At 41.8% G+C, this 23,621-nt stretch overlaps 1 protein-coding gene across 3 annotated transcripts; it reads right to left on the bottom strand.

The window, feature by feature from the left end:
- Positions 1-120: 120 nt before the first annotated feature.
- LRRC31 (leucine rich repeat containing 31) lies at positions 121-15,999 on the bottom strand. Of its 3 annotated transcripts, XM_054074258.1 has the most exons (11): positions 15,690-15,999; positions 13,744-14,001; positions 12,320-12,469; positions 11,744-11,911; positions 8,990-9,157; positions 7,938-8,105; positions 7,001-7,168; positions 5,726-5,893; positions 4,379-4,546; positions 3,150-3,228; positions 121-1,697 (listed from the first exon to the last, which is right to left on the bottom strand). In XM_054074258.1, the coding sequence occupies exons 1-11, from the start codon at positions 15,700-15,702 to the stop codon at positions 1,655-1,657; spliced, it is 1,551 nt and encodes a 516-aa protein (XP_053930233.1). In that variant the 5' UTR covers positions 15,703-15,999; the 3' UTR covers positions 121-1,654. The 3 variants fall into 3 exon arrangements, with proteins under 3 accessions (XP_053930233.1, XP_009562502.2, XP_053930232.1); XM_009564207.2 differs by lacking the exon at positions 121-1,697 and having other exon boundaries at positions 2,308-3,228; XM_054074257.1 differs by lacking the exons at positions 121-1,697; positions 12,320-12,469 and having other exon boundaries at positions 2,308-3,228.
- Between the last annotated feature and the right edge of the window lie 7,622 nt (positions 16,000-23,621).

Here is a 23,621-nt window from a genome sequence, read left to right as displayed (position 1 = left end):
TATATTGCTCAGTTACTCCTTAAACCCCTCCAGACCTTTTTTTTGCAGCATATATAAAGCATGGGGATGGACCGTGACCAACCACTACGCAGATTCCAAATGCATGAGTGAGTGGGAGTAGACCCCTTTATTTGGTTTGCTTGGCTGCTTGGAACTGCAGCCCTGCCCTCCCTCCCCTTGTCTGAGTTGTCTCAGAGAAGGTGGTGACATCCTGAAGGAGATGGTGAAGGCAGAGGAGCTGAGCCCCAGCTCTTCCTAGAGCTCCACATCCAGGCAGTGCCCTCTGAGCACTGTGGCTACCATCTGCAGGGTACAGATATTATTTCCATTTGGCTCTTGAAACAGCTAATACTGAAATCTCATTAATGTGCTTTGTAATGCAGAAAAGTGGGATGGCTCAGTTTTAGTTTTCCGTTTTGCCAGGTAACCGATGTTTTGATTGTTTGGAGGTGTCTAATGAAATTTTTTTTCAGCCTAAGCGAAGGCAAAATGTAACGGAGAGATGGATGATTGAGAGACAATCGAGTAGGCAATCACTGGGAGAGAGATTTCTAGGAAGATTGGCAGATAGACAGGACGTTTAATAGAAGTGATTTAATAAAAGCTTTTTAGTACCACAATAGGTACAACAGAATCTTGAGAGGGCACAAGGCTGAGAGGGGGGTCATGTAGAGCAAGCGGAGAGGTTGCTAGCAGCGAGTCTGAACTCACTGTTCTGGAGCTGAGAATGAGGAACCAAACTATAACAAAGCAAGAAACCCCTACAATCAAGTCGAGTTCAGTCAGTAAGATTATAACAGATATTGAACATTAAATACAGGCCAGCTGCTTTACTGAATTAGTGGCAGGAGTTCAAGTGATAAAGAAGCGATGCAGAGAGATTCTCACTGAACAGATAAAGGATCAGTTTCCCAGTTGGACCAAAGATAGAATTGAGGAAGAAAGTCACAGAAAAGCAAGCGATTAAGAGAAGAGGTTGGTGTGCTGCTGTTAAATAGAGATTATGTTACTTCCACGTTAGAATAACTCTCCTGGCTTGAGTCACTGCTTGCAAGTGTCTCTCATTGGCCCTGTATGGAACAGGTGCTCTTTGCTTCATTTCAGAGCCTGCATATCTCTGTAGAAAATAACTGATCCCACATGGCAGCAATTCCCTGCTCTCTCTGACCAAGACACTCCAGTTCATCTCACATTTCTCAGAGCCGGGGGAGCCAAGTACTCTTCTCAAGTGGAACTGAAGCTGGAACCAGGAAATTCGTAGAGACCCTCACATGAAATCATGGATTAAATGATCAGGAGATATCAGCACAGCACGGTCAGCTGCTGGTTATAACCCTGACCAGCCAGAAGTTGATGTTGGAAAGGTCACCCAGACTGAAAGCTGAATATTGATCTTCATCTGCACGGGAGAACTTGCTCAGAGGTGTCCTACCAAGTTAGGAAAGTGTCACTGAACAATCCTGTTGTGCCTCTCCTCCAGGAGATCGCTGCAGTGTTTAGATATACTCAGGGCTAATTGAGCAGTGCTTTATCCCTCAAGCTGCCTCAGGATTTCTCTAAGACTCCTTGCTCAGTGGGCAGATCCAATATCTTTACTTCCTAAAATACCTTACCAATGAATAATCCCACTGCAGTCTTTGAGCTCACGTGTGGGTCAACATGCTCCATGACACGGATAACTATGCCAGAACTGGTCTCTGTGTAAGGAAATACAATAACATAGCAAATAAGAAATTAACAAAGAAAGAAAGGAGGAGCCACTTACACCTCCCAAGTTGGTGCTTTTTCTAAGAAGTCTTGGGCACAGAGCAAGGTGGTGCTCTGCTCTTTGCTAGAAGCTGCCCTGTGGCTTTGAATAATAGACTGCTTCTTTCTTTCTTGTTTAGAGCAAGGGTAAGAACACTGCCTATGTCACAAAGTGTTGTGAAGATTAATGGATTAATCCGGAATGCAGAAAGCACAAAGACACTGTGGGGACTCCCACTTGCTTTCATACGCTCTAGATCAGACTCTTCAGTCTGAATGTTTGGGATTGTGCTGCCACGTCATGAAAGGGCCTCTATAGAAAACACAGTCTGAGTAAGGCTGAAACAGCTCAGGATGAGAAGGAGAATTCCTGAAGTATCTTGAAGTCTTTGCATAGCCTTATCCAGAATAATTATGGATTGCTCTGTATCCAAAATCCTTGCTAAGGTAGCAGGACATATCTCTGATTTAACCTACTATATATAGTATTTCCTGGTAAAGACACTATTCAACAGTTTCTTAACTTGATTTCACGCTGATTCTGTACGCAGGACTCATCTACGCTACGAGATGGCATCAAGGGCCAGAGCAGAGGCAAAAAAGCTCCTTCTGTATTCTCCTTATTGAATTAATATATAAACCTGAGTTGTTGGGATGCTTTCAGTGTCTTACAGTTATGCAGATTTAATGCATTCACAAAAAGGCAAAAGTTTCTGAGGGAAGAAACTAAAATTTAAAACACAGAGGTTTCAAATGGTTTCACGCCAGAGGCATTTTTCCTTATGTACATGAGGCCACATTCACACTGCCCACCCACCCGCATTAGCACACACCTCAGGCAGTTCCCCCCACTGGCAAACTGGCAGTGTCCATCTGAAATCATCACTGCTTTTTTGGCAGCAGTCACTGCAGTATTCGGAACATGAAAATCAAGCTTGTATTGTAGTGTAAGCATGGCCCAGAGAACCTGAAAGAGTGTTATTAAATTGAATGATCTACACATGCAGAAGTTAAATAATGGTTTTGTATAATTGTGGAACTATTTCAAGAGCTCTCCTGAGACAAGATTACTGTAATAAAAACTGGGCAGTCTTCTAAGTCAGAGACACATAATGGTTCATGTGCTGCTTGTGAAAGGCCTTCCAGAAACCGTCAACCTCCATCAATAGTCAAAACGAATGTTTCTTTTGTTGTCTTGATTAAAGCTTTCCAGGCGTTTCTGCTGTGTTTCTGAAAGGACCCATCTTTGCATCCCCAGCTCTGCCAAGGCAGGCAGCTTTGTCAGGGCTGCTAACAACTCGCTGAACCATGTCTCACAGCCCCGGCAGGACGATGGGCGAAGACTGACATCCAGCTCTGAGAGTCCTTTGAATACCGCTAAGCCTTGAAAGAAAACAACCCACCCTTCATCAGAGATGTTGTTGTTGTAACTCAAATCCAGCTTCTGTAATCTGGCTAGATGGCCATCCCGTGTCAGTAGTGCTGCAAGAAATAACAGGCACAAACACAACTAACACATCCTGGCAATTGCTTTAAAAGCTTCTAAGTAAGAAGTGTAGTATTTTAACATCATATTTTTCAATACGCAGTTAAACAGCAAAATTCAACTCCTCAACAACATGAAATCACCCGCTGTTCATCTCAGACTATTTGATCCCAGCTGAAGGAGTGTATAACATTCAAAACACGCAATTCAAAAGGAATAGAAGTGTCAGGTTAAAATTGCATAGCAACCTGAAAACCTTTGTGTCAGTTGGAGGGAGGTTGCAGCAAGCGCCTAATAAAATAGGCAGACAGGCTTTACGGGGAGTTTTAGAAAGAGGAAAGCAAAACTCGATGAGGCTGCATATTTGCAACAGCCACCTCTCACCGTGGGAGGCCTTGCATACCCTAAAGGGAACTGGGATCCTGAACATATGACTGGCAAAAGAGACACCCATCAAGGGCGATGTTGGTAAAGTCAAAAATACTCAGGCTTCATCTCAGGGCTGTATAGCTGTCACACAGCTATTGTTAGTCTCAGACAGTCAAAACCCACGAGTCAGACCCACAGAATCACAAGGATTATTATAAACATGTTTTTTAAAGGATCCTAGAGTTTGTTCCTTCATTGGGTTCCCATTTTCCAGTATTTGTCCACAGCTGCTAAGAGGTGGGCTAAAATATTTCTGGCTTAATTCTCCCATCATAGTTTGACTCAAGAAACACACCTGATGGAGTGAGAGCTGGCAGCTCCTGTATTACTGCCTGTCAGCAAGTACATTTCCCATAAATTACGGAACCCAAACCCAGCAACTGAGCAAAATAAAACTCCTCAGAGGCAGCATTAAATATCTGATATAAAAAACAGACGGAAGCCCCACATTTTTCTAAGTGCTGTATTTTTGTATTAATAGATAAAATCCTTTAAAATTATTGCATTTTTATCCTTTTCAGCTTTTGCACTGTGCATGTACAGGACACACAGATTTCAGCAAAATGAAAACCCTTTCTGAGAAAGATACTGCTGTATTTTCCATCTTTTCATTTGTTTTATGCAAAAACGTGCTCAGCCCATGGAACAAGTCCCTTCTGAATTGTGGTCTAAACGCTCTGGCTCCTTGACTCCTAGTAAATACCATGCTATACTTACTTAGAAGTGCCAAATCTTCAGCCACCAAGTTACAGCTGCTCAGTCTTAACACTTGAATCTCCGTTGCAAGCTTTAGTGCTCCCAAAAGCAGCTTTAGGTTCCCACCAACGCACTTATTCCAAGAAAGGTCTAATATCTCCAGTTCAGGAAGGTGAAGGGCAGCCTCAGCTGAAAAGATTAAGACCAGCAACTTCTGCTTACTAAGAGAAAACAACATGGCCTCAACAGACACCTCACCGGCAATTCACCTGTAAATAGGCTCCTAACAGGCTGCCTGCTTGTGCTTAGAATGACTTATTTTATCCTAATAAAAGTCAGATGAAAAATATCTCCTGTGCTCATTAAAGAATATAAGAAAGGCCTGCCTATAGAACCTTTAAGGACTCTCTGAATAGGTTTCTTGTCTTTCTGTTTACATTATTGGCTTAACTTTGTCCCACTGAAGTCAATTTAATATAACAGCTTGTTTTTAAACCATTTGATATCAATTTAAAGACGGCAATTTTTTTGGTGTGAACTCACCGTGCAAGGTGAAATGCTCTGTATCTTTTGACAACACCAATTTCCATGATGTCACTCTTACATAATTGTAATGATATAAATATAGCACTCTTCCTGCAGGGACCTCAGACCAGTTTAGCTTGTTACTGCTTCTGCTGAAAGCAGTCAAATTTTACCCCAGGTTTCAATATCACAGATAAACAGTACAAAATATAATTGCACAATACACAGTAAATAACAGATCCCTCTGTACTTAGATTTCATGTGCCATATGGAACACCTATCAAAGGCACAGTGTAGCTGCTAATCCACTGAGATTTGCAATAAGTAGGCAAAAGTGGCTGAATTTACACATTCTGTCTTAGACAGGACTTTTCTTCATGGCTGTGCAATATCTTTTCCATTACTGCAGTTATTGCCTCCATTCCTCCCTATGCTTAACTCTACTCCGGTTTATACTGAAACTTCCACCTGCAGTGAGGTGAAAAACCTTCAGTCAAAACTCTATCCCACTAAACTACAAATTCAGTGTTATAACGAAACAATAACTACAGCATAACACGAAATCACATTCTGTTTTCTCTTCCAAAATTAGGGAGTATATAAAAAGCTCACTATCAGAGAAAGGACTAAAAGGACTTCATCCAGTCAGGTATGATGGGGCAAGACATAAAATCGTCTTCCCTTGCTACCAGGTCCCACAAAGCACTGATTTCATCACAGGCTCCTCACTCAGGACGTGCAGTATAATGTAACCATGATCGCTGGAGTTCAGCCAAAGCAGAATGAAGTGCTTTGTCCCACAAGGATACAGAGAATAGACACACTTTAAGAAAACATTCCTACCTAGTGATGAAAACGACTCTTCATCTAAACCACAATTGCTGATGGCCACAGATTTCAACTTTGGTAAAAACCTGAGCCTGCCCAGAAGAGGATTGGATGAGATTCCTACATTTTTATTTGAGGATAAATTCAGCTCTTGAAGACTGGAGAGTAAAGGTATCACCTGGGCTATGAAAACACAAAATATTTATTAGACAGCCACCGATCCAGAACAAATAAGCAGTTGTATATTTGCCTGACATACTTTCTTTTCTTTATAAATCAATCCAAAAGTCAAGGCCAAGTTTTGACGCTCAGATTTATTGTGAGTAATGTTTTACTCCATAAATAGCCTTGTCATTTTCAGCAGGAATGTTTAAGATATTAGGTATTACATACTGTGTGGAAGGTTGTCAGAACAGGGCTCCCTGTTGAAATTTTCTAGGTGAAGTAAGGAATTTAACATTAAATGGTATGGGGGTTGTTTGCGAATGTTGGCACTGCTAACTGAAACTCCCTGTTATTAATGTGATTATTCTCCGTTGGTCGAGAAATTAGACATCAATCATGATTGCTGTTACTAATGGTTAATATTTCTCAGTGCTTCAGCAACAGCTTTTCAAATTATCTTCTTTACTATGGAAAATAAGATCTGGGCAGTATAGGACTTGTTCTTGTTTCTCTAAAGAGTAAAAACCAGTATCAAAAGTTTTGACAACACACACAGAAAAATAAACCACCTCACTGAATGAATAGGAAATGTCTTTTTCTTCTGAATAGTATTTAGGATTTGGATCAATTCAACCTGGAGACTCAGTTTTTCTATAAATCACACAGCAGCAGCAATGCAAGATCCCTTAACATCACTCTCTACTTGACGTAAAGTTCGCTAAGCAAGTTTTAGGCAGTAACCTTTGCAGGCACATCGGTACCTTGGATCCATGCCAATTTAAAGCAGTGGGGGAACTGTCTCTGGATATTTCCAGAATTACTGATTATCAAAAAGAAACAGTGCTTGGTGGCAGTTCTGACATTCCCATCACGGGTCTGAATCATGGAGGATTCAGGACCTTAACTCCACGTGGGATCAGACATTATGAGATTTCCTTTGATACAGCAAAAAAACCATTCCATAGTGATCAAGAAAGCTATCCCCCACGCTGCACTTCCAGAACTGCCTAACGAAAATGTACTGAGATCTGCTAGACTAGGTCAGGTAGAACCTCTTACTCCTTTCAGATATTTCCAGTAGTCAAAACCTACATTCTTAATGGATTTCCTCAACATGTCCCTTACACAAAACAGTCATGTCCTCTTCTGTTACACAGCATTGGTGGAGATCAAGGACTTCGAGATTTTTCAAGCTGGCCAAATTAGCTGCTGAGTCTTTAAAGCCACCGCCAATCTCTTTGTTACACGATATGTCTAATTTTCTTAGCTCTGCAAGGTGCTGCAAAGCAGTGTCTGAAATGGAAAAGGAAGCATGCTGGTCACTGGCTGCTACAATAGCACACGTCGCGGCTTTAGCATTTATATTTACTTTAACATTAAAATTTGCAGAAGATATTGCAGGCAAAGCTCTCAGGCTAAGCTTCAGCATATAATCACAACAGACATACAGTAATACTGCAAAGCTTCCCACCCATGCAACTCCATTCTTCCCTGAAAGAGCAGGTGAAGGTGAGGCCAGCTGATCCGCCAGATCCATTCAATCCTCAGCCTTTTCCTGAAATTACTACTGAATGTACTAATTGGTGCCAGTTGTTTTGTCTTACAGATAAGACCTCCACTAGGGAGAGACATAGATAACAAGCCCGTTTCATACAGCTTCACTGGACACTCATTAAGTGATAATGGTGAATTTGGATTCCCCTCTGAGAACAGGAGTAGCTTGTTAAAAGTTAGCTAGCCTGTCTGTGCCCTTGTCTATGTTCTGTCTGGAGAGAGAGGAAGCATGTCCAGAGAGCCATTAATCTATCCTAAGATGTGTCTCAGATAAATGGTGTGGAGGGTGACTCTCCCCACTGACTTTCACATGCTCGAGCTCAGGGAAGATAAATGCTACTCCTGCTGAAAGTCTCTGTAGTCTTTTATCAATCTTCAAACAGCAGCTAACGATTGCCCTTTAATACTGCCAAACCATCAGCAAAATCCCACCTCATTGCCTTTCTTAAATGGTTTTCAGATGTACAATTTATCCAGAATGAAAGTCTTTCTGAATATAAAGTCTAACCTAAGCCCTGGAGGCTGTCTTGCTTTAATCCACACATGTGCAAGTTTAACTCTTTCAAGCCAGGCACATTTTTCAGATCCTGAGCAATAACCTTCACGCTGCAGCCGATGTTTTTGTTGATAGAGAGATCTAATACTTCAAGGTCTGGGATCATGTACAGAATTTCAGCTGGGGGAAAATAAAAGAGAAGAAAAACAGAATTGGTAATTGCCTGGAATATATAAAGATGAACCCTAGAAAAACACTGCACCATGACAAACAGGAAGAGGTAGGCTGAGTTTGCCTCTACGTGTGGTTTTAGACTTACTAAGTTCCTCTTCTACCTAAAAATACAGTAAAAAAAAAAAAGATTGGCTAGAAATCAAGAAAATCAGTGAATAATCTGTATGAAAACAAAGCTGAAAAAAATACAAGGAGAGTAAGAAAAATACAGGGGAATAAAAAGCAGGAATACAAAGAGAATGAAAAATTTCTAGTGGAAAGATATAGGACAGTATGGTGTACATGACCATCTCCTGCAGTGGAGAGGAGAGCACAGGAGCTTCTCTTTAGGCAGAAAATATCCTTTAAAACATGGAATCAGATCAAAAGGCCACACAGGATTAAGCTATGGTGAGAGGAAAGAGGGGAGGGGTGATCAGTGGTTGCCAACTCAGCCTAAATTCCCATCCCTTGGGCTTCTTTCCATTCCCATGGTGAACTACATATCCAGCTGCTTAATTTGAAACAATCAGTGTTGGAAATCCCAGCATGTGCGGTTTGCTCAGGGTCTCAAAGGATCCAGCAACCCTGGATCACTGAGGCAGCCAGACTGTGGTTTATATCCACATACTCTTCTCCTCAACCCTACCCTCACGTGATTAGAGAAAGCTTTCTGCTTTGGCAGAAAGTGCATAAAATCCCTGTACTGTGTAGTTAATACTATTATAATACAGACCCTGAAATAAATTAATTTTCAACTAACATCAAGCTCAATACAGCCATAATCTGAGTCAAACAAGTTAGACTTTTGTGAAGCCAGTCTTTCAATCCAGCTATCTGGAAACACATACCAAGGGATTCTCCATCCTTTGCTGTCAGGTTACAGTCTGTCATTTTCAGAATTTTTATCTTGCATCCTTTCTGGAGTTTTTTTGTCAGGAGTGATAGCTTTCCACCTATGTTACTGTTCCATGATAAATCCAGTTCTTCGAGTTGCGGAACAATTTCAAATGCCTCTCCTGTAACAGAAGTCTAAGATGATTAATTCCAGGTATCCATTTCAGTGCAAAATAAAAATACAGGCTTTAATTATATTAAAGGGGAAGGTTAGCCACTTAATTCTCAAATTGTTACACATTCTATAGCGCCTGGAAAATTGGTGCATGCCATGAATTGTTGCAACTGCAGCAATGCTGTATAAATTCTCAGCTTGTCTAAGGAGCAATATAGATCACAAGTCGTTGTCACAGCACACACAGATTGCTGGGCCATCATTGGAGACCTGCGCCAGGACGCAGAAAGTCTAGTCCACAGGGAAATCAATACAAGTGACAAGTCTGAATTTACTGTCCTGTACAGGTCTGCTCTATTTTATTTGGCAAACTTCCAATGTCCTCTGTACTGCATCATTTTGGAGATGAAAGAGGTCCTCTCACAGCTATTTCTAAAACTTAAAAGCTTAATTTCTGACCGGAATTTCTGACTCATTTCATCAGGAATTGAGATGAGCGTTGTTTTGACCCAAAATAACTTTCCCATGATTTCCAGGCAGGAAGCACTGATTTTGATTACATTCAGGTGCATCAGCCTTTTCCAGGCTTGATGCACCTGCCACAGTGAACTGTGTTAGTGCTTCCTTTGTGGAGGAGGCGAGGAGGATGTTGTATATTTGCATAAACTCATTCCCAAGAAAGATTAATTAATCAGACTATATGCAAATGCAATTTCAAAGTGTCATATACATTTTTTTATCTAAAGTCTAGTCATCAACCTAATAATTGAGAATTGTATTTTAACACAAAACCCCTTTCATGGCTTTCATTTTTCACAGAAAGGGTCATTGGGCACTGGCAGAGGCTGCCCAGGGAGGTGGTTGAGTCCCCATCCCTGAAGGCGTTTAAAAGACAGATAAGAGAAGGTGCTCAGAGAAATGGTTTAGTGCAGATAGGAACGGTTGGAGTCGATGATGCAAGAGGTCTTTTCCAACCTGGTAATTCCATGATTCTATGCTTATGTTTTCACCATTAATTCCTCACAATCAATTTATAATAGAAAAATAATTATTTCTGTTGTTGTAAGTGAATCTCCAGGTTTGAGAGAAAAGGACGTCTTAATTTTTATTTTTGCATTTATTTTAATTCAATGTCCCAGTCTTTAATGCTGAGTAATGCGCTACAGTTGAGAAGTGCTTTTGCCTCTGCAGCATAGCCTGTTTCTGTCTGACATGGAAACTGGCATTCCAGATACATTTTTCACCCAAAAGATAAATGAAGGACTATAACTCCAGGAATGGTTTCCTACCCCCTCTCACAGTCACAGCTCTGAGCAATCACACAGGAGATGTTGATATTATAGTTATATTTGAGGTACTGATTTCTAAAAGGAATGCTCTGAGTCCACAAGTGGCCACATTCCCACAGAAAGATCGGACATACTCAAACAGGCAGCATTGGGCTAAAATACATATGCTATTTCCTAAATCACAGGCAAAATCAATGCAAACTCACTATTGCTATTTCACATGTCAAGGGTGTCACATTTTGACTGGAAATTAAAATTGTAAGGTTTATGTCTGTCTCAGCAGACGCCAAGCCAGAAGAGGGGAGGAAACAGCACAGAAGAACAAGGGAGAACAAATCAACTGGAAGTGTAACTAAGAAAACTCAAGAGAAAAAAGGTATGAGGAAAGAAATGAATTTGAAAAAAATCTGGCACAAAATGAAACACAGATTTTAGCCTTTTCAGAAACAGACCAATTATTTTCACCAGCTTTTGTAGGGATTAATTTTTCCTTCCCAACAGATAGGATGGCCCATGTTTGAGCTACCACAATACATGCAATTTTATTTCTGAACCTTTCCTGCAAAAGGCCTGGATATGAATGACATAAAATCCAGCTTCATAACTCAGGCTGGTTTTAAGAGTTTGCAATATAAGCAGCAGCTTTTCAGAATTCCTAGTTGACCTCATTTGCCCTTCTTTACATATATATCAGATACTCACCCGAGAGTAAACTCCAGGCACGAGAGGTAAGTGACTCTGTGTTAGAACCCGAGTGCGTAACATCACCTTTAAAAACTATAAATCTTATGTTTTGCAAAAAGCAGGGTTGCAGGCACTCCGAGCACAGAAGTACAAAGAGGAATAAATTTCTCCCAGACTTGCAAAAACAAGTTATAAAGCCCCGAGGCAGCACTGGGTTTGTGTCCTCACAAAGACCACCCATTTTTTTGTGCTGCATCTGTCCTGCAGCATGAAGACCTAAGCTGACCCTGATGTGACTGACTCAGTTTGCTTCAGTTCTGCTGTCTACCATTAGTTGTGAAAGCTCGCCCAAAAAGTAAATGCAAAACATGCTTTCCTGCAAACAGGACTGAATTCAGTTCCCTCCTGAATGTGAAGCTTTCATGGCCTGAGGAACAAACTCAACAGAGCTACTCAACCGTACAAGATCACTCATAAGCCTAAGTTCTTTCTACTGTTTCATACCTGGATTTTACATTGCCCAGTGTGGAAGCAGCAGGGGTAGGAGGACGTAGGAAGAGACGAGTTGGATTTTATTAGACCCAAACTGTCTGGATGTAAATGTAAATGAAATCCTGTACCTAAGTAGGTGACATCCTCAGCTGTCAGCCTGCAGTTGTTAAGTCGAAGGACTTTTAACAGATTCACATGATGAAGTTGAACAGTGAGCGCTTTCAAAGTCCCACCAACACAACCATTCCAGGACAGGCTGATCTCTTCCAGTGCTGGGAGAAATGGCAGTAAAGCACCTGTTAAAAAAAAAGGAAAAGAAAAAGTGTATGCTGCATGCTATCTGCACACCCCGGATGTTTACACATTTTAATACAGAGATGCTTTCTACAACTCAGGCAGCAGTATAAAGTCATAAAGCCATGGCACTTTATTGTAACACTGTCAGTTTTCTTATCTGTACTTTGAGCGTAATGATAGTCATCTGCTTCACAGGCCTGCATGATTTTTATATTTATAAATACACCACATCATTTATATACTTAATTAATATTTCGTAGGGACCTGGGGCCACCAGATGAAATGTTCAATAAAGCCAGGCCTGTATAAAAGAAAGGGAAGGGAAAAGAGGAGAGTGAATAATTGAATGAGCAAATAAAGATTAAAGAAATTTATGAAGTGACTAGGTGAATCAAATGTGTATTTACCCAGCTCTGTTACATCTGTTGCACTTAATGCACAATTATTTAGATCCAGAATCTTGCTGTTGGGTTTCTTTCCCAGTTTCTGCATGAACTGGTTAAATCTCTGCTCACCAGATGGTGACTCCGCTTCAGAAATGAGATGTGAAAGTCCATCTGAGTAACAAAGAAATAGGGCCCTGGTTACCTCTGCTTCTAACACGATGGGTAAGACCTGTCTGTGGCAGCTGGTGAAGATTTTAGGTAATTAACTAAATCTGTCAGTAAACAGGGCTCTATTTTTGATCAACATGGATCAATAACCCAAGTGATAAGAACGTTGTAGATAAGATCACTGCAAAGCTCCTGATGCAGGGTGTGAGAAGACTCTCCCGTTACACAACTCCATGCTACCTTGTGCCACGGACATTGGATGTTTGCACCACCAGTTCAAGGACATGAAAATCATGCAAACACAGCTATTCTCGGTGCACAAGTCATACAACTATCTCTGCATGCTGCACTGTAGCCACACTGCTGTGACAGAGACTGTAGCTGATCATTTAGCACCGAGTGGCCCTGCAATCACAAGGTGAACCTGCTGCTTCCTTCACGACAGCCCATGTTCATTTTCCTACATCATCTGTGTAGGGCAGTTCCTGCTTTTCTTGGCTTTACAAAGCAACCTCCACTAACTACTGTTTTCCATGCAGTTTGTACAGCAAGGAAAATTGCATTTACATTCATTGCTAAACCCTTTAACAAATCAGTAATTTCATTTAATGCCTATCGCTGGAAAGAAAAGCAGCCAAAAGTCACACAACTCAGCAATCCTACTCTCAGTACCTGTCCCCTCATCATTTCCTCAAACCTACCTAAAATTCTTAGGGCAAAAGACGGAGTTCTAAGCCTCATCTTCCAGATCCTTTGTTAAAATAGCCCCATCTTCTCTAGTGTGGATGTAAAGAGCATCCTTGTGTGCACAAAATAACATAGATGGTGAATTTCCATTTCCTTCCCCTCCCCCTCCCCAGTGTTGAGCAGTAGGAAACATCTGCTCTTGTTGTCTTCAGATTGCTCTAGCAGCAGGGTGGACAGAGACACATCTTAAATACAAGCCAAGCTACTGCTCAAAGCTTGGCTTTGAAATAAAATAAGCTCTGCAACTAATGAGCTGACTCCAGCACTGACCTCTCACATTGGAAATCAAGAGAGAGGCCACTCACAAGCTTTATCCCTCCTCAGCAACATGGATCCCACTCCTTGATTGGCACCTATCAAATCAGAGGGCACATGCTCAATAGTGTTCCCATCAGAAGCAAATCCTGGCTAAAGAATAAAGTACAGGCAGCAAAATACAACATTTTGGCTAGCAAGAAAAAACAACTGATTTTCTATGAAGTTAATATATATATACACATACACATATGTCATCATTGTATCAGCATTACCTTCTACAGGGGGATCTTGCTTCTCACAGCAATCCTCAGCTTCAGAGTTGTTCATTTCTGTTTCTTCAATTTCCCTTCTCTCCTTGCCTTCAGATCTCCCAAAGTCAAAGACACTGAAGAAATTTTTGACGCCTGAAGGCTGCTCTTTTCTTTTTTCAGGAGAGAGTCTCTTTCCTTGGAACTGTTTTACAACAAAGCCAAATAGGGAACTCTCTGGGATGTCCTCTTCATGCTTATCCTGGCAGTTCTGAATGCCATCTTTCAGGAGATCAGCAGACACAGAAGGAATTAGTTTTAGTAATGTTTACTCTTGCTTACCCTCCTTCATAATGGCAAATGCACTGAATTTCTCACCATCCCCTCCACGCTTACAGCGGAGAAGCACTGTTTTGCAGGCCAGATTGAACTCATTTCTCCTCCTTTAAAAGGAATTGGTAATGCTCAATCTGCGCAGCAGACTCAGTGATCCCAGTTCTCAATGGTACACGTATCACCCCTGCTGTCTTGCGATTGCAGACTCTCCTTAAAGCCGGGCCACTGGGTGCTGAAGGGCTACCCTGCTGCTTCCCCCGTCATTCAGTCCCCAGGTTCAGTTCATATCAAAGAAGACCATGTAAAAGAAGCAAGGCTGAGATGTCCCCATTCTGAGAAGAAACCAGGGTAAGTTTGGGACAAAGTGATGCTTCGTGACAAAGGCCAGTCCAGCAGTCAGGAAGCAGAGAGGAGGTGGTGTGCAACAGGGAGTACAAGAGCATCCTTGCCTGAGCAACATCACAGGCTCCCAAGTCCAGGGTGGAACATGAAAATGAAACCCTATTAAGCTTAGAGCACAGCTGAAGTGATAGTGCAGAAATCAACCACGTAACATAGCTATGAACACTATGATTGTGCCAAGGCTGGAAGAAAACAAGCCTCCTCAGACAGCTTGTTCAGAATATTTCAGTACTGTAGCAATCTCTGTTTCAATGACTAATTCACAGGTAAACTGAAGTTCAACTTCGTAATAATTTATACACATTATTTTCTGTTTATACTACACAAGCTGTATCATCATCCAGTGACTCTAAAGCTGCTTCCTTTTTCTCTAAACATTCTTTCTTTTGTTTTAATTCTAGTATTCACCTGCACAGATGTGCTTTTAACCATGCAATCAGTTATAAAAACTAAGCAGACATTCACTGACTTTTGCTTTGAAGAAGATACATATCAAAGAGATACATATCGAGCCCTATTGTGTATTGCCCTGCTAGTGACTGCAGAGGGAATGACCTGTTCTCAGACCTCCATCCCATAATGCACCAGAGCTCATGAATGGATTTCTGTGCTTACACAGGTTCCTCCTTCCCTAGTACAGACCCACACACAGAACTCATTCAACAATCCTCCATCAGCCATAGAGCACATGAACTTAATCATTTTAATAATTGTTCCATATAACGTCACTGGCATCACTTTGCCAAAAAAGAAACACGAAAGAAGTATCAGCAATCCTATGACTTTCACAGATAGATTTCATGTTATTATAGCAAGAGTCAGGCTGGGAAAAATGCCAAAACAAAGCAAATGTAGTTTTTATATACACATACTTTTCCTTGTGTGTGCGCATGTGTGTATGTGTGTGTGTGTATATATATATAAAAAATTGTGGGTATATGCTGATGTATCAATAGGTATGCATGTAAATTTTCTTATTGTGTTGGAAGTTATCTGCCATGATATAAGTGTTCAAGGGCAGAGCACTTACAATTATGAAAAACTGAGGTATTGCTTAAGTCTTGCTCTTGATAGCCAGTCACAGTTGTATTTCTTATAAGTAGAGTATGACCATTATACAAAACAACATACATAGCTCTACACGCACCTTTACTCAGCTGTAAAGCAACGCCGGTTACCCTGGCTGTGTTTTCATGCTGTAGAATGGTATTATTTTAAACAAAGAAACATACCTGTCTCTTCCATTGGTACAGCTGAGGATCTGTTTCACGTCGTACAGCACTTTTAGGGCTTGCAGAAGTAAGCCATGACATGCAAACAAAACCTCACTTCTTCCCGTAACAGATCTTCCCACGTACTTGTCTTTCAAGAGTTTCTGCCTTCATCAGTTTGGCAGCTCTGCGCAAGCGGTTGGTGGGCTCTTTCCTGATGCCTCTGTTCCTCTGCACCGTCTCCCCACTGTCAGCCTGCTGTCCCTGGCCTCTCTTTTCTGGGAGGGGGTGAGAAGTCCATTTAAATGCTGTGATCATGTCCCAGCTCAGATCATTCACAAGGCAGAAATCAGGAAGTGGCAGCACAGGCTTCAATACTGCACAGGCTGCATGCAGTTAACCACTGCACGTCCCCAAACAGCTGTTGTTAGAAGAGTCTGAGTCACCTCAAAGATCAGGTTACAAGAGTACCTGAAGAAAAGCTCTTTGTTTTCCCACCCCTTTTGTCCATACTGGTGAGAAATACTGATGGAAGCTGAGCAAAGCCGTGCTGTCAGCAAGGTGTTGCATAGCTTAGTAAGAAAATGGAATACAGAGGACTAGCACGCTCCTGTTCATTTTAGGTCAACGAGAGATATGCAGGGAGATGTCCTTCTGTACAGCTGCTACAATCTGCTTGTAGGCAACAGCATGATACAACATTAGGATTCAATCATTTGATACATTCAATACATACATCAGACTCCACTGTGCCTCTTTTTTTGCTGGCTGGCTGCCCTAGAATCTGATTTCCATGTTACAACTTCTAGCCTAAACACACTCATGGACAATTATCCTGAATCTTTTTAGCTTTAAGATTCTTTTTACTCTATGGGGTCTTCAGTTTTGAAGGCTAAACCAACCAAACTCCTCGTTTCCCCTCACATGGCAAACCTGGCGTTTTCCTTATTCTTGCCTTCACCTGTTGCAATATAATTTATATTTCCTGAAATACAAGGGACCATCTACTGGCACGTATACACTAAAGACCTGTGCAAACTGGAGTGCTTTCAGTGGAGAATGATAAAGCTGGTCAACAAAACTAACGACTCTTTTGAAAGCAGCTGAGCAGACGCTGGCCATGAGGACAGGCTTGACTCAGTGTGTCAACATACAAATGATTCAGATGGGATGGAACGAAGCACCAGGTGCTGTTAGGAGCCAACAGAAAAAGAGTAAGAGAAAGACTTAATGTGAATGTCAGGAAAATCCTCCTGCCTATGAGAAATACTGCGCTGGGAGGCACTTATAGCAGGAAAAAATGCTCAAAACCACGTCAATTAACTGTCTTTCCTTCCAGGAAAAGAGAGCACATTTCTACTCCCAAACAAAAAGGAACCTCCAGGCTGGTTTTAGGGTTTTCTGATACAGGAGTGGCTGTCCTGTCCCAATTTCTGCAACTAGCATCTCGCCACAGACTTGGATCCACTGGGAAAGATCACCTCCGTGTGAGCTAATTTACTTCAAGTGTTCAGGCAACTCAGCGACGCAGATAGTAAAAAAACCCCAAGCATAACTGTTGGTAAGGAACTCATTGAATTTGACAGCTCTTTTCCACTTTACTCACTGTACATAACATCAGAGTGGCCAGAGACGAAATGGAAACAAAGCAACCCATGTTTGGGAACACGTGTCAGGCTGTGCTGGCCCAAGACACTCAATGCCTGCTGCGGTTCAATGAGAACACGGAAAGGGAATATCTAATAACCTCTACTCCTTGGCACTAGAGAAATCCTTAACCAATTACAGTCGTTAGGCTGAGCTAACGTGGATGCTCCCACATAAGAGTATTAGATGATGTGTTGCCCATTCAGAAATTCTTTCACCACTTCAGGCTGTTGAACAGTAGTGAAAATACCTCATGGCACCATGACAGCATCCCTCTAATCTGGTAAGAAGGGAAATGTAGTTTCACAGTGACCTAGTTTCTTTTTCCTAGAAAGCAAATCTTTACTGCTTTTTTACAGCAGCTATGAGGAAAGAGGGAACAGCAGGGTTATCCCAAAACAAACCAGGATAACTAGAGTCAGGTGGCTGCACTGGTCTGCAAACATGAGTATTACCCCACAACAGGCACAGGCTGTGCTGTGAACACATAATACACCACAACAACTAAGCCCAGCCATGCCCCCGTTAGCTGCTAAACTGGGCCTTGCTGTGCTGGTCGCCGCCTCTGTCATGGCTCGTTTCTGAGCACGTGTCCTGCTCCTGCCTTGCAGACCTGTGTGTCTGCTTCCTGCGGTGTGTCATGGACACCACAGGGCAGGCTTAGCTTTTGGAGTTTAAAAATAATAAACGCCTTCCCCTTTCTATCCAGTTAAATGGTTTGTGACCATCTGCCAAGTGCTCAGCGTCACACTTGTTTATATCTACTCTTCCCTCTGTGTAGACCTGGGGCAAGGTTAGGAACAGAACCAATTTTGGAACAAAATAGTTAAAGTTGCAGCCCACACAGCATCCACTGGTGAGAGATTAACGTGGATTTTTGTACTTTGCCTCATTGTGACTCCTTAATCCGGCATATATTCCAAAGAAATAATGCCATTAGAGGATTAGTGCCACAAGTTCATTTGAAAAAAAGGATTTGCAAACACTGAAATCCTATATTCTATGTACTTAATCACCAAGTATCATTTTGGGGATTTCCTCTCCCTTTAGTAGTGTCTGTTTCAATGAAACCAAAGCAAAGTAGGCACTCTGTTTTGGATGTTCCTTATTATCCATTAAAGGAAAAAAGGTTAAAACAACAGACTCTAAACACACTGGACTAAACACATCCTTGCTGTTGTACAATTGTTGCAGTTATACCAGGGAGGCACTTGGCCCAATATTTACACAGAATGCAATGTTTTTGCGTATTTATCATCTAGGGATTTTTTTAATATTCTGAGTCCTGTAGTAAGTAGTAACACAGCGACCCTTGTTTGCTTCTAAGGCAGTCCCCTTCCCCAGCTTTGCTCGCACCCAGTGAAGTACTCCTCTCCTCTCTGTGGGAGAAACAGACTGAATCACTGCCATGCTGGTCATCCTCCTTTTCCTTGGCACACACGCATCTCTGCTGCTCGGTTTCCCCTTTCTGCAGTCAGTGCCTGCAGCAGCCTCTGTGGGCTTCTCTTGCTTGGCTCAACTCGTGGCAGGCTGCCGAGGTGAAGCGGGCAGTGGCATGGACCAAGAAATTGCTGTGGGTGGATAAACGCTTGTTGCTCCCGTGCTGACTTTGCCAGTGCCAGGTGACTTGCTCTTGGGCTGTGCTAACTCGGAATACACGTGCCAGGAGCTGCTGCCAAATGAGGGCAGAGGAAGAGTGGCCTGCTCCGGTACCAGGTTCATTGCCCTCATCTTTCCCAGCCAGGTACATCAGTTCGTACCCACCACAGCTCACCCCATCCTCTCTCTCTCCTGCTCTGTCCCTTCCCTTCATCCTCTGACTTTGACCTAAGTGACCCCTTACAACTGAGGCAGCAAAATTCAGTCTTGCCTACATAGATGAGAAGCCTTCAGCTGGCACTGATGCCAAGTTGCTACCTCCGCAAAGTCTGTGTCATCCACCTATTTGATGTTGACTCTCTTTACACCCAGGCAATTCACAGAGCAGCAGAGATCAGACAAAAACCTTCAGAAGGGACTGCACACATGATGGGCTGGAAGGATCATTCCATGAGGATGAATCGATAGATGCAGCTGCACTCACTAGCGGGAAGTGCTCTGCAGAATTTAGGTTAAGCAGCGTGGCTTGGGCTTCCACACAGAGCTCAGCAGTGTTGCTGCCTCCTGGAAAAACTTTTTTTTTCACGTATTCATAAGCTCTCAGAAATATTGTGTGACACCGACACTTTCCTGGAGCAAACTCAGTCCAGACTTCCCTACACTGAGATCAGTTTATATGCCTGAGGATTCAATTTGGTCCAAAGTACCTGAGTATTCTCATAACTTCCCACAAAATAAATATCTGATCTTCTGATTTTAGTAACCCATCAGTAGTTCCTGAGGCTGCTGTTTAAAACACGTTTCACGAGGTTATGAATACTAAATACAACCAATTTGGTGTATATGCCCAACCATAGATTGATCACAGGGGGATGTTGAAGAGACATCGAGACCATACAAAACGAGCTCGTTCAGAAACACGTATGCCTCTGAATAACCTGAAACAGTTCCCTGAACTCAGTGAGATTTTTCACAGGTGGAAAGTGAGATTTTGACATTTCACTGTCCTCTCACACTTAAAAACATAACAAAAGGCACAGTTAGGGGACTCTGGTGCTAGCAAATAAAGGTGGTCTCTGCCTGACCTGAAGGGGCAGCACACCTGGCAGGACTGTCTTGCAGGTGTATGTGCTGGACGAACTGGTGTCAGAGACCCGGTTGCTGCTGAGTTATTATGACTATTTCAACCCTGTATTTACAAGCACAAGCCACTAAACAAAAACGGTGGAATTCAGAAATCTATTCTTTTTCTCAAAGCCACAATTTGCCTTTCCTACTATAAAATATAAGCAATGCTAACTAGATTTTTCTAAGTACTATCTCATATTGAATATGCATTTTGATTTCCATAAAAAGCATGACTAAAAGATCTATCACAGCAAACATTTTTATATCCAATATGCAGATATTTTTAACACTGATATTGAGTTACTGTTCTTAAAATGGAACTACACAAATACAAACTTAATGTTCCATCCTCTATTGCAACATAGTAGTCCATCAGAGAAGATTTTCAGGGCTGGAAAATTCTTTTTGGTTGAACTTATGCCAGGAATAATCCCCCTTCAGTTAATCATTTACACAAATGTGTAATCTGCAGAGTTCATGCAAGGCCTGCAAACTATATTAATTACTAGAAACCTAATTAGAAATCAGTAGAGTCAAAGGATCAGTGTTACTTCCATACGGTACCATCTGGTACAGTTGGTTCGGATAGTTCTGCAAAACTCCCCATTTCATTCTGTGTAACTTCACTCTGAATATGTGCTGCCAGAGAGCGTAAGTTTATGCTGATATACGAGCTGGTTGAAAGCATTTTTACGGTCATTCTAAGTGACAGCATCTGAGTCTCTGTGTTTCTACCTGTTTTCAAAAGTTAGTTAAAAAAAAAAGTATTAAATCAACAGTTTTGTTTTTGAACGCAATACCAATGCAGTTGTAACTTGCCTTTCCACACCCAAAAATATCCTAATGAAAAAATCCCCAAACAAACAAATATGAACATATGCCATAAAATAGTTTAAATAAAGACAATAAGTGTGTGTCTTGTCATTTGCTTCATTAATTATTACTACAGTGTAACAAGGCATTTGCAGAGCAAAAAGTAAAATTCCATAGACGACACAAAGCTGGTAGAGTGTGGCTCCCATTCCCTCTCCTGCATATGCATAGAAATGGCAATATAATTTTACCAAGTGATTTGTTCTTTCACCACGCAGCCAGCTTGAAAGTTTTGACCAAAACATTTCATTCCTGTTTGAGACTATGCTAGCCAAACAAAAAAAGAAAAAAAAAAAAAAAGAGGTCTTTGAAAACTCAGCTTGCGTGGGTTTGAGTCTAAACCTTTCCAACCATTTTGATTCAGGGATTTATAAAATCCAATCTTCTTTCAACACACAATGTTTGGTCAATTTAATTTTCAAAGGAACTTAATGATTAGCCAAATTTCATCACTTAGAGTCACTCATTGACTTTTAGAGTGGAGATCAGCCATGCTAAGTCAAATTCAGCAGCTTCAGTTTTGTCCCTGATTGGGTCCAGACCTCTCTGGTTTATTCCCAGTTTTCCACTGGGAATGAGACAGCTGTGTAATCCACCTAGTCTCTCCAAACCTCTCCCAGGGTAAATGTAATGCTTTCCCATTGAGCAGCCAATTGTATTACAACCTGTGTTACCTCTCCAGTGAGTATTTGTTGATCTTGTCTGTATTTATTCAGTACAAGGGAACACAGTTGGGCATTTCCCTCTTCAGAAAGTCCTCCAACTCAGAAGGAACTGGAACACCTACCCTGCAATCAAGCAAAGGGCTGAGAACTGGAAAAAAAAACTGAACTCCTAAGGAGTGCTACAGCTTAAAGGACACCCTGGTGCTCACCCACGCACCAGATGATTACAGTGACACTGACACATGGCTTTGCCCATTCCTGTCTCTGGCTACTTCTCAGATTCTTGTGAGTGGGCCCAAAGGCAAGATCCCATGTGTTTCTAAACCAGCTGCATCACTGTAGAGAGTCTGGCGATTGTTTCTAATCCCAGAATTCTAGAACACTATTTATTCAAGCTTATTCTTGGGATTCCCAATCTACTGGTTCCAGACATCCCAACCCATCCATCAGACCACCCTGTTCCTTAGCTATGCTGCCAGCTGCGGGCATACTACTCTTCCAGTTTAAATCTTTTGGAGGAAACATGGAAGGAAGTGAGGTTTTATGTCTTAACACAGATTTCATTTTGGAAAAAAGACTAGGTGATCTGTGATAAAGAAGCCATTTGCCAAGTGCTGTACCACTCCAGCTCATTTTGTTATACAGAAATAAGCCTCCACTGAAGTGTATCTAGCTTCAGTGAACTTCATAAGGAGAAGTAAGGATTATTGCTCTTCCACAGATTCCTCACTTATAACAGACAGAGTTTAGAAACAGAGGATTAAAATCTGCTTATACTCTAGTTCAGCAGGTTCTCTACTTGCACAAATCCATTCCAACATTGTGTTTTGGTAAACAACATAATTCTTGAACTGGTAATAAAACAGTTTAATATAATTTTTGCTTTCCATTTTTGAAGATGAAAAATCCAATCAGCTGAGCCATGTCTGTCATTGATTTTGTCAAAAGAGGACAAAGTTCTGACCCAGATCCATGCTAACAACAAGTCTGGCAGTGATGGTAAGACTAGATCTACCTTAGTGCATGGAGCTGAATCCATACTGATAACCCATTCTGATACTTCAGGAACTGAGAAAGATGCGAGAGTAGCTGACATTTCTTATGAAATTAGTTGAGAAAGAGTCTCATGGTTCTTAATTCAGCTTTAAAATATTACAGGAACTGCTCAAACCTGTTGGTCTTTGGTAGCATTCCTTCAGCCCCTTGTGGTCTATGATGAAGTGATGGTCTCTGGGTGCATCCCATACCATATGGGTAAATTCCAGTTTTGAAACCCCAGCACTATTTGCCACAGAGTTAAACACAGGCAACAAGGCTGGGTAAGACGGCGCAGAAGGTGGTGTGAGCCCAGCTCGATCTTTCATATTAGTCTATACCTGGTATCTGTAGCTCAGGTGACAAACCAGGTACCAGGTGGGAGCTGCCAGGCTGCAGTCACCCCCTTTGCACAGAGGAATCCCAGCGTTTGTGTTTCCTTGCTCTCAGATTCCACTCTGGAAAGGCAATAAAGTGGGACTACTGTCCTAAACCATCTTAGCTAGCAGTGATACTAATTGACAGACCAAGGCCCAGATCAATTTTATATACTCTACAATACTTTGTTCTTTCCATAACTCCTCTCTTATGTCCCTTTCTCTCCCTTGTCTGCTGCTCTGCCATTTTTCCTGCAGCTGAAGATGAACAGGAGAAACGGGACGCTTGAGAGATCCACACACTGCTGCCCGATTCAGAAATTCACCCCTGCCTGATGCCTGGGAAATCCAGTCAACAACTAGATCTTCTCCGGAGAGAGACCATTAAAGCATCTTTATGAATTGTGGCTGTCACACTTCACTACAGCAATCCTGCTGCTGTGCCAGAAACCACAGGCGGGATGCCAGGGGTCTTGCAGAGCAGTGTTCTCTCTCTCCAAACTTCCCTCATTAGGTAAAACAGGAAAAAAAACATATATATGTCCTTATTATATCTTGGTTTTGTTTCTGCCTCAGGAAGTATTTTTTCCTAGTATTAAACTCTGTGGTTTTCCTGAAACGTGACTTAC

This window comes from Cuculus canorus, chromosome 9, assembly GCF_017976375.1.
Source record: "Cuculus canorus isolate bCucCan1 chromosome 9, bCucCan1.pri, whole genome shotgun sequence".
In the NCBI taxonomy this organism is placed as follows: Eukaryota; Metazoa; Chordata; class Aves; order Cuculiformes; family Cuculidae; genus Cuculus; species Cuculus canorus.
This window is presented reverse-complemented; position numbering and strand designations above follow the sequence as displayed.

What these genes read in the sequence shown, in the direction of transcription:
- LRRC31 (XM_009564207.2), bottom strand. An exon ending in AGACAGCCTCCAGGGCTTAG is followed by an intron (nt 7,169 to 7,937) that starts GTTAGACTTTAT and finishes TTTCCATTTCAG; the next exon opens with ACACTGCTTTGCAGCACCTT. An exon ending in AGAGGACATGACTGTTTTGT is followed by an intron (nt 5,894 to 7,000) that starts GTAAGGGACATG and finishes GTGTTTTCATAG; the next exon opens with CCCAGGTGATACCTTTACTC.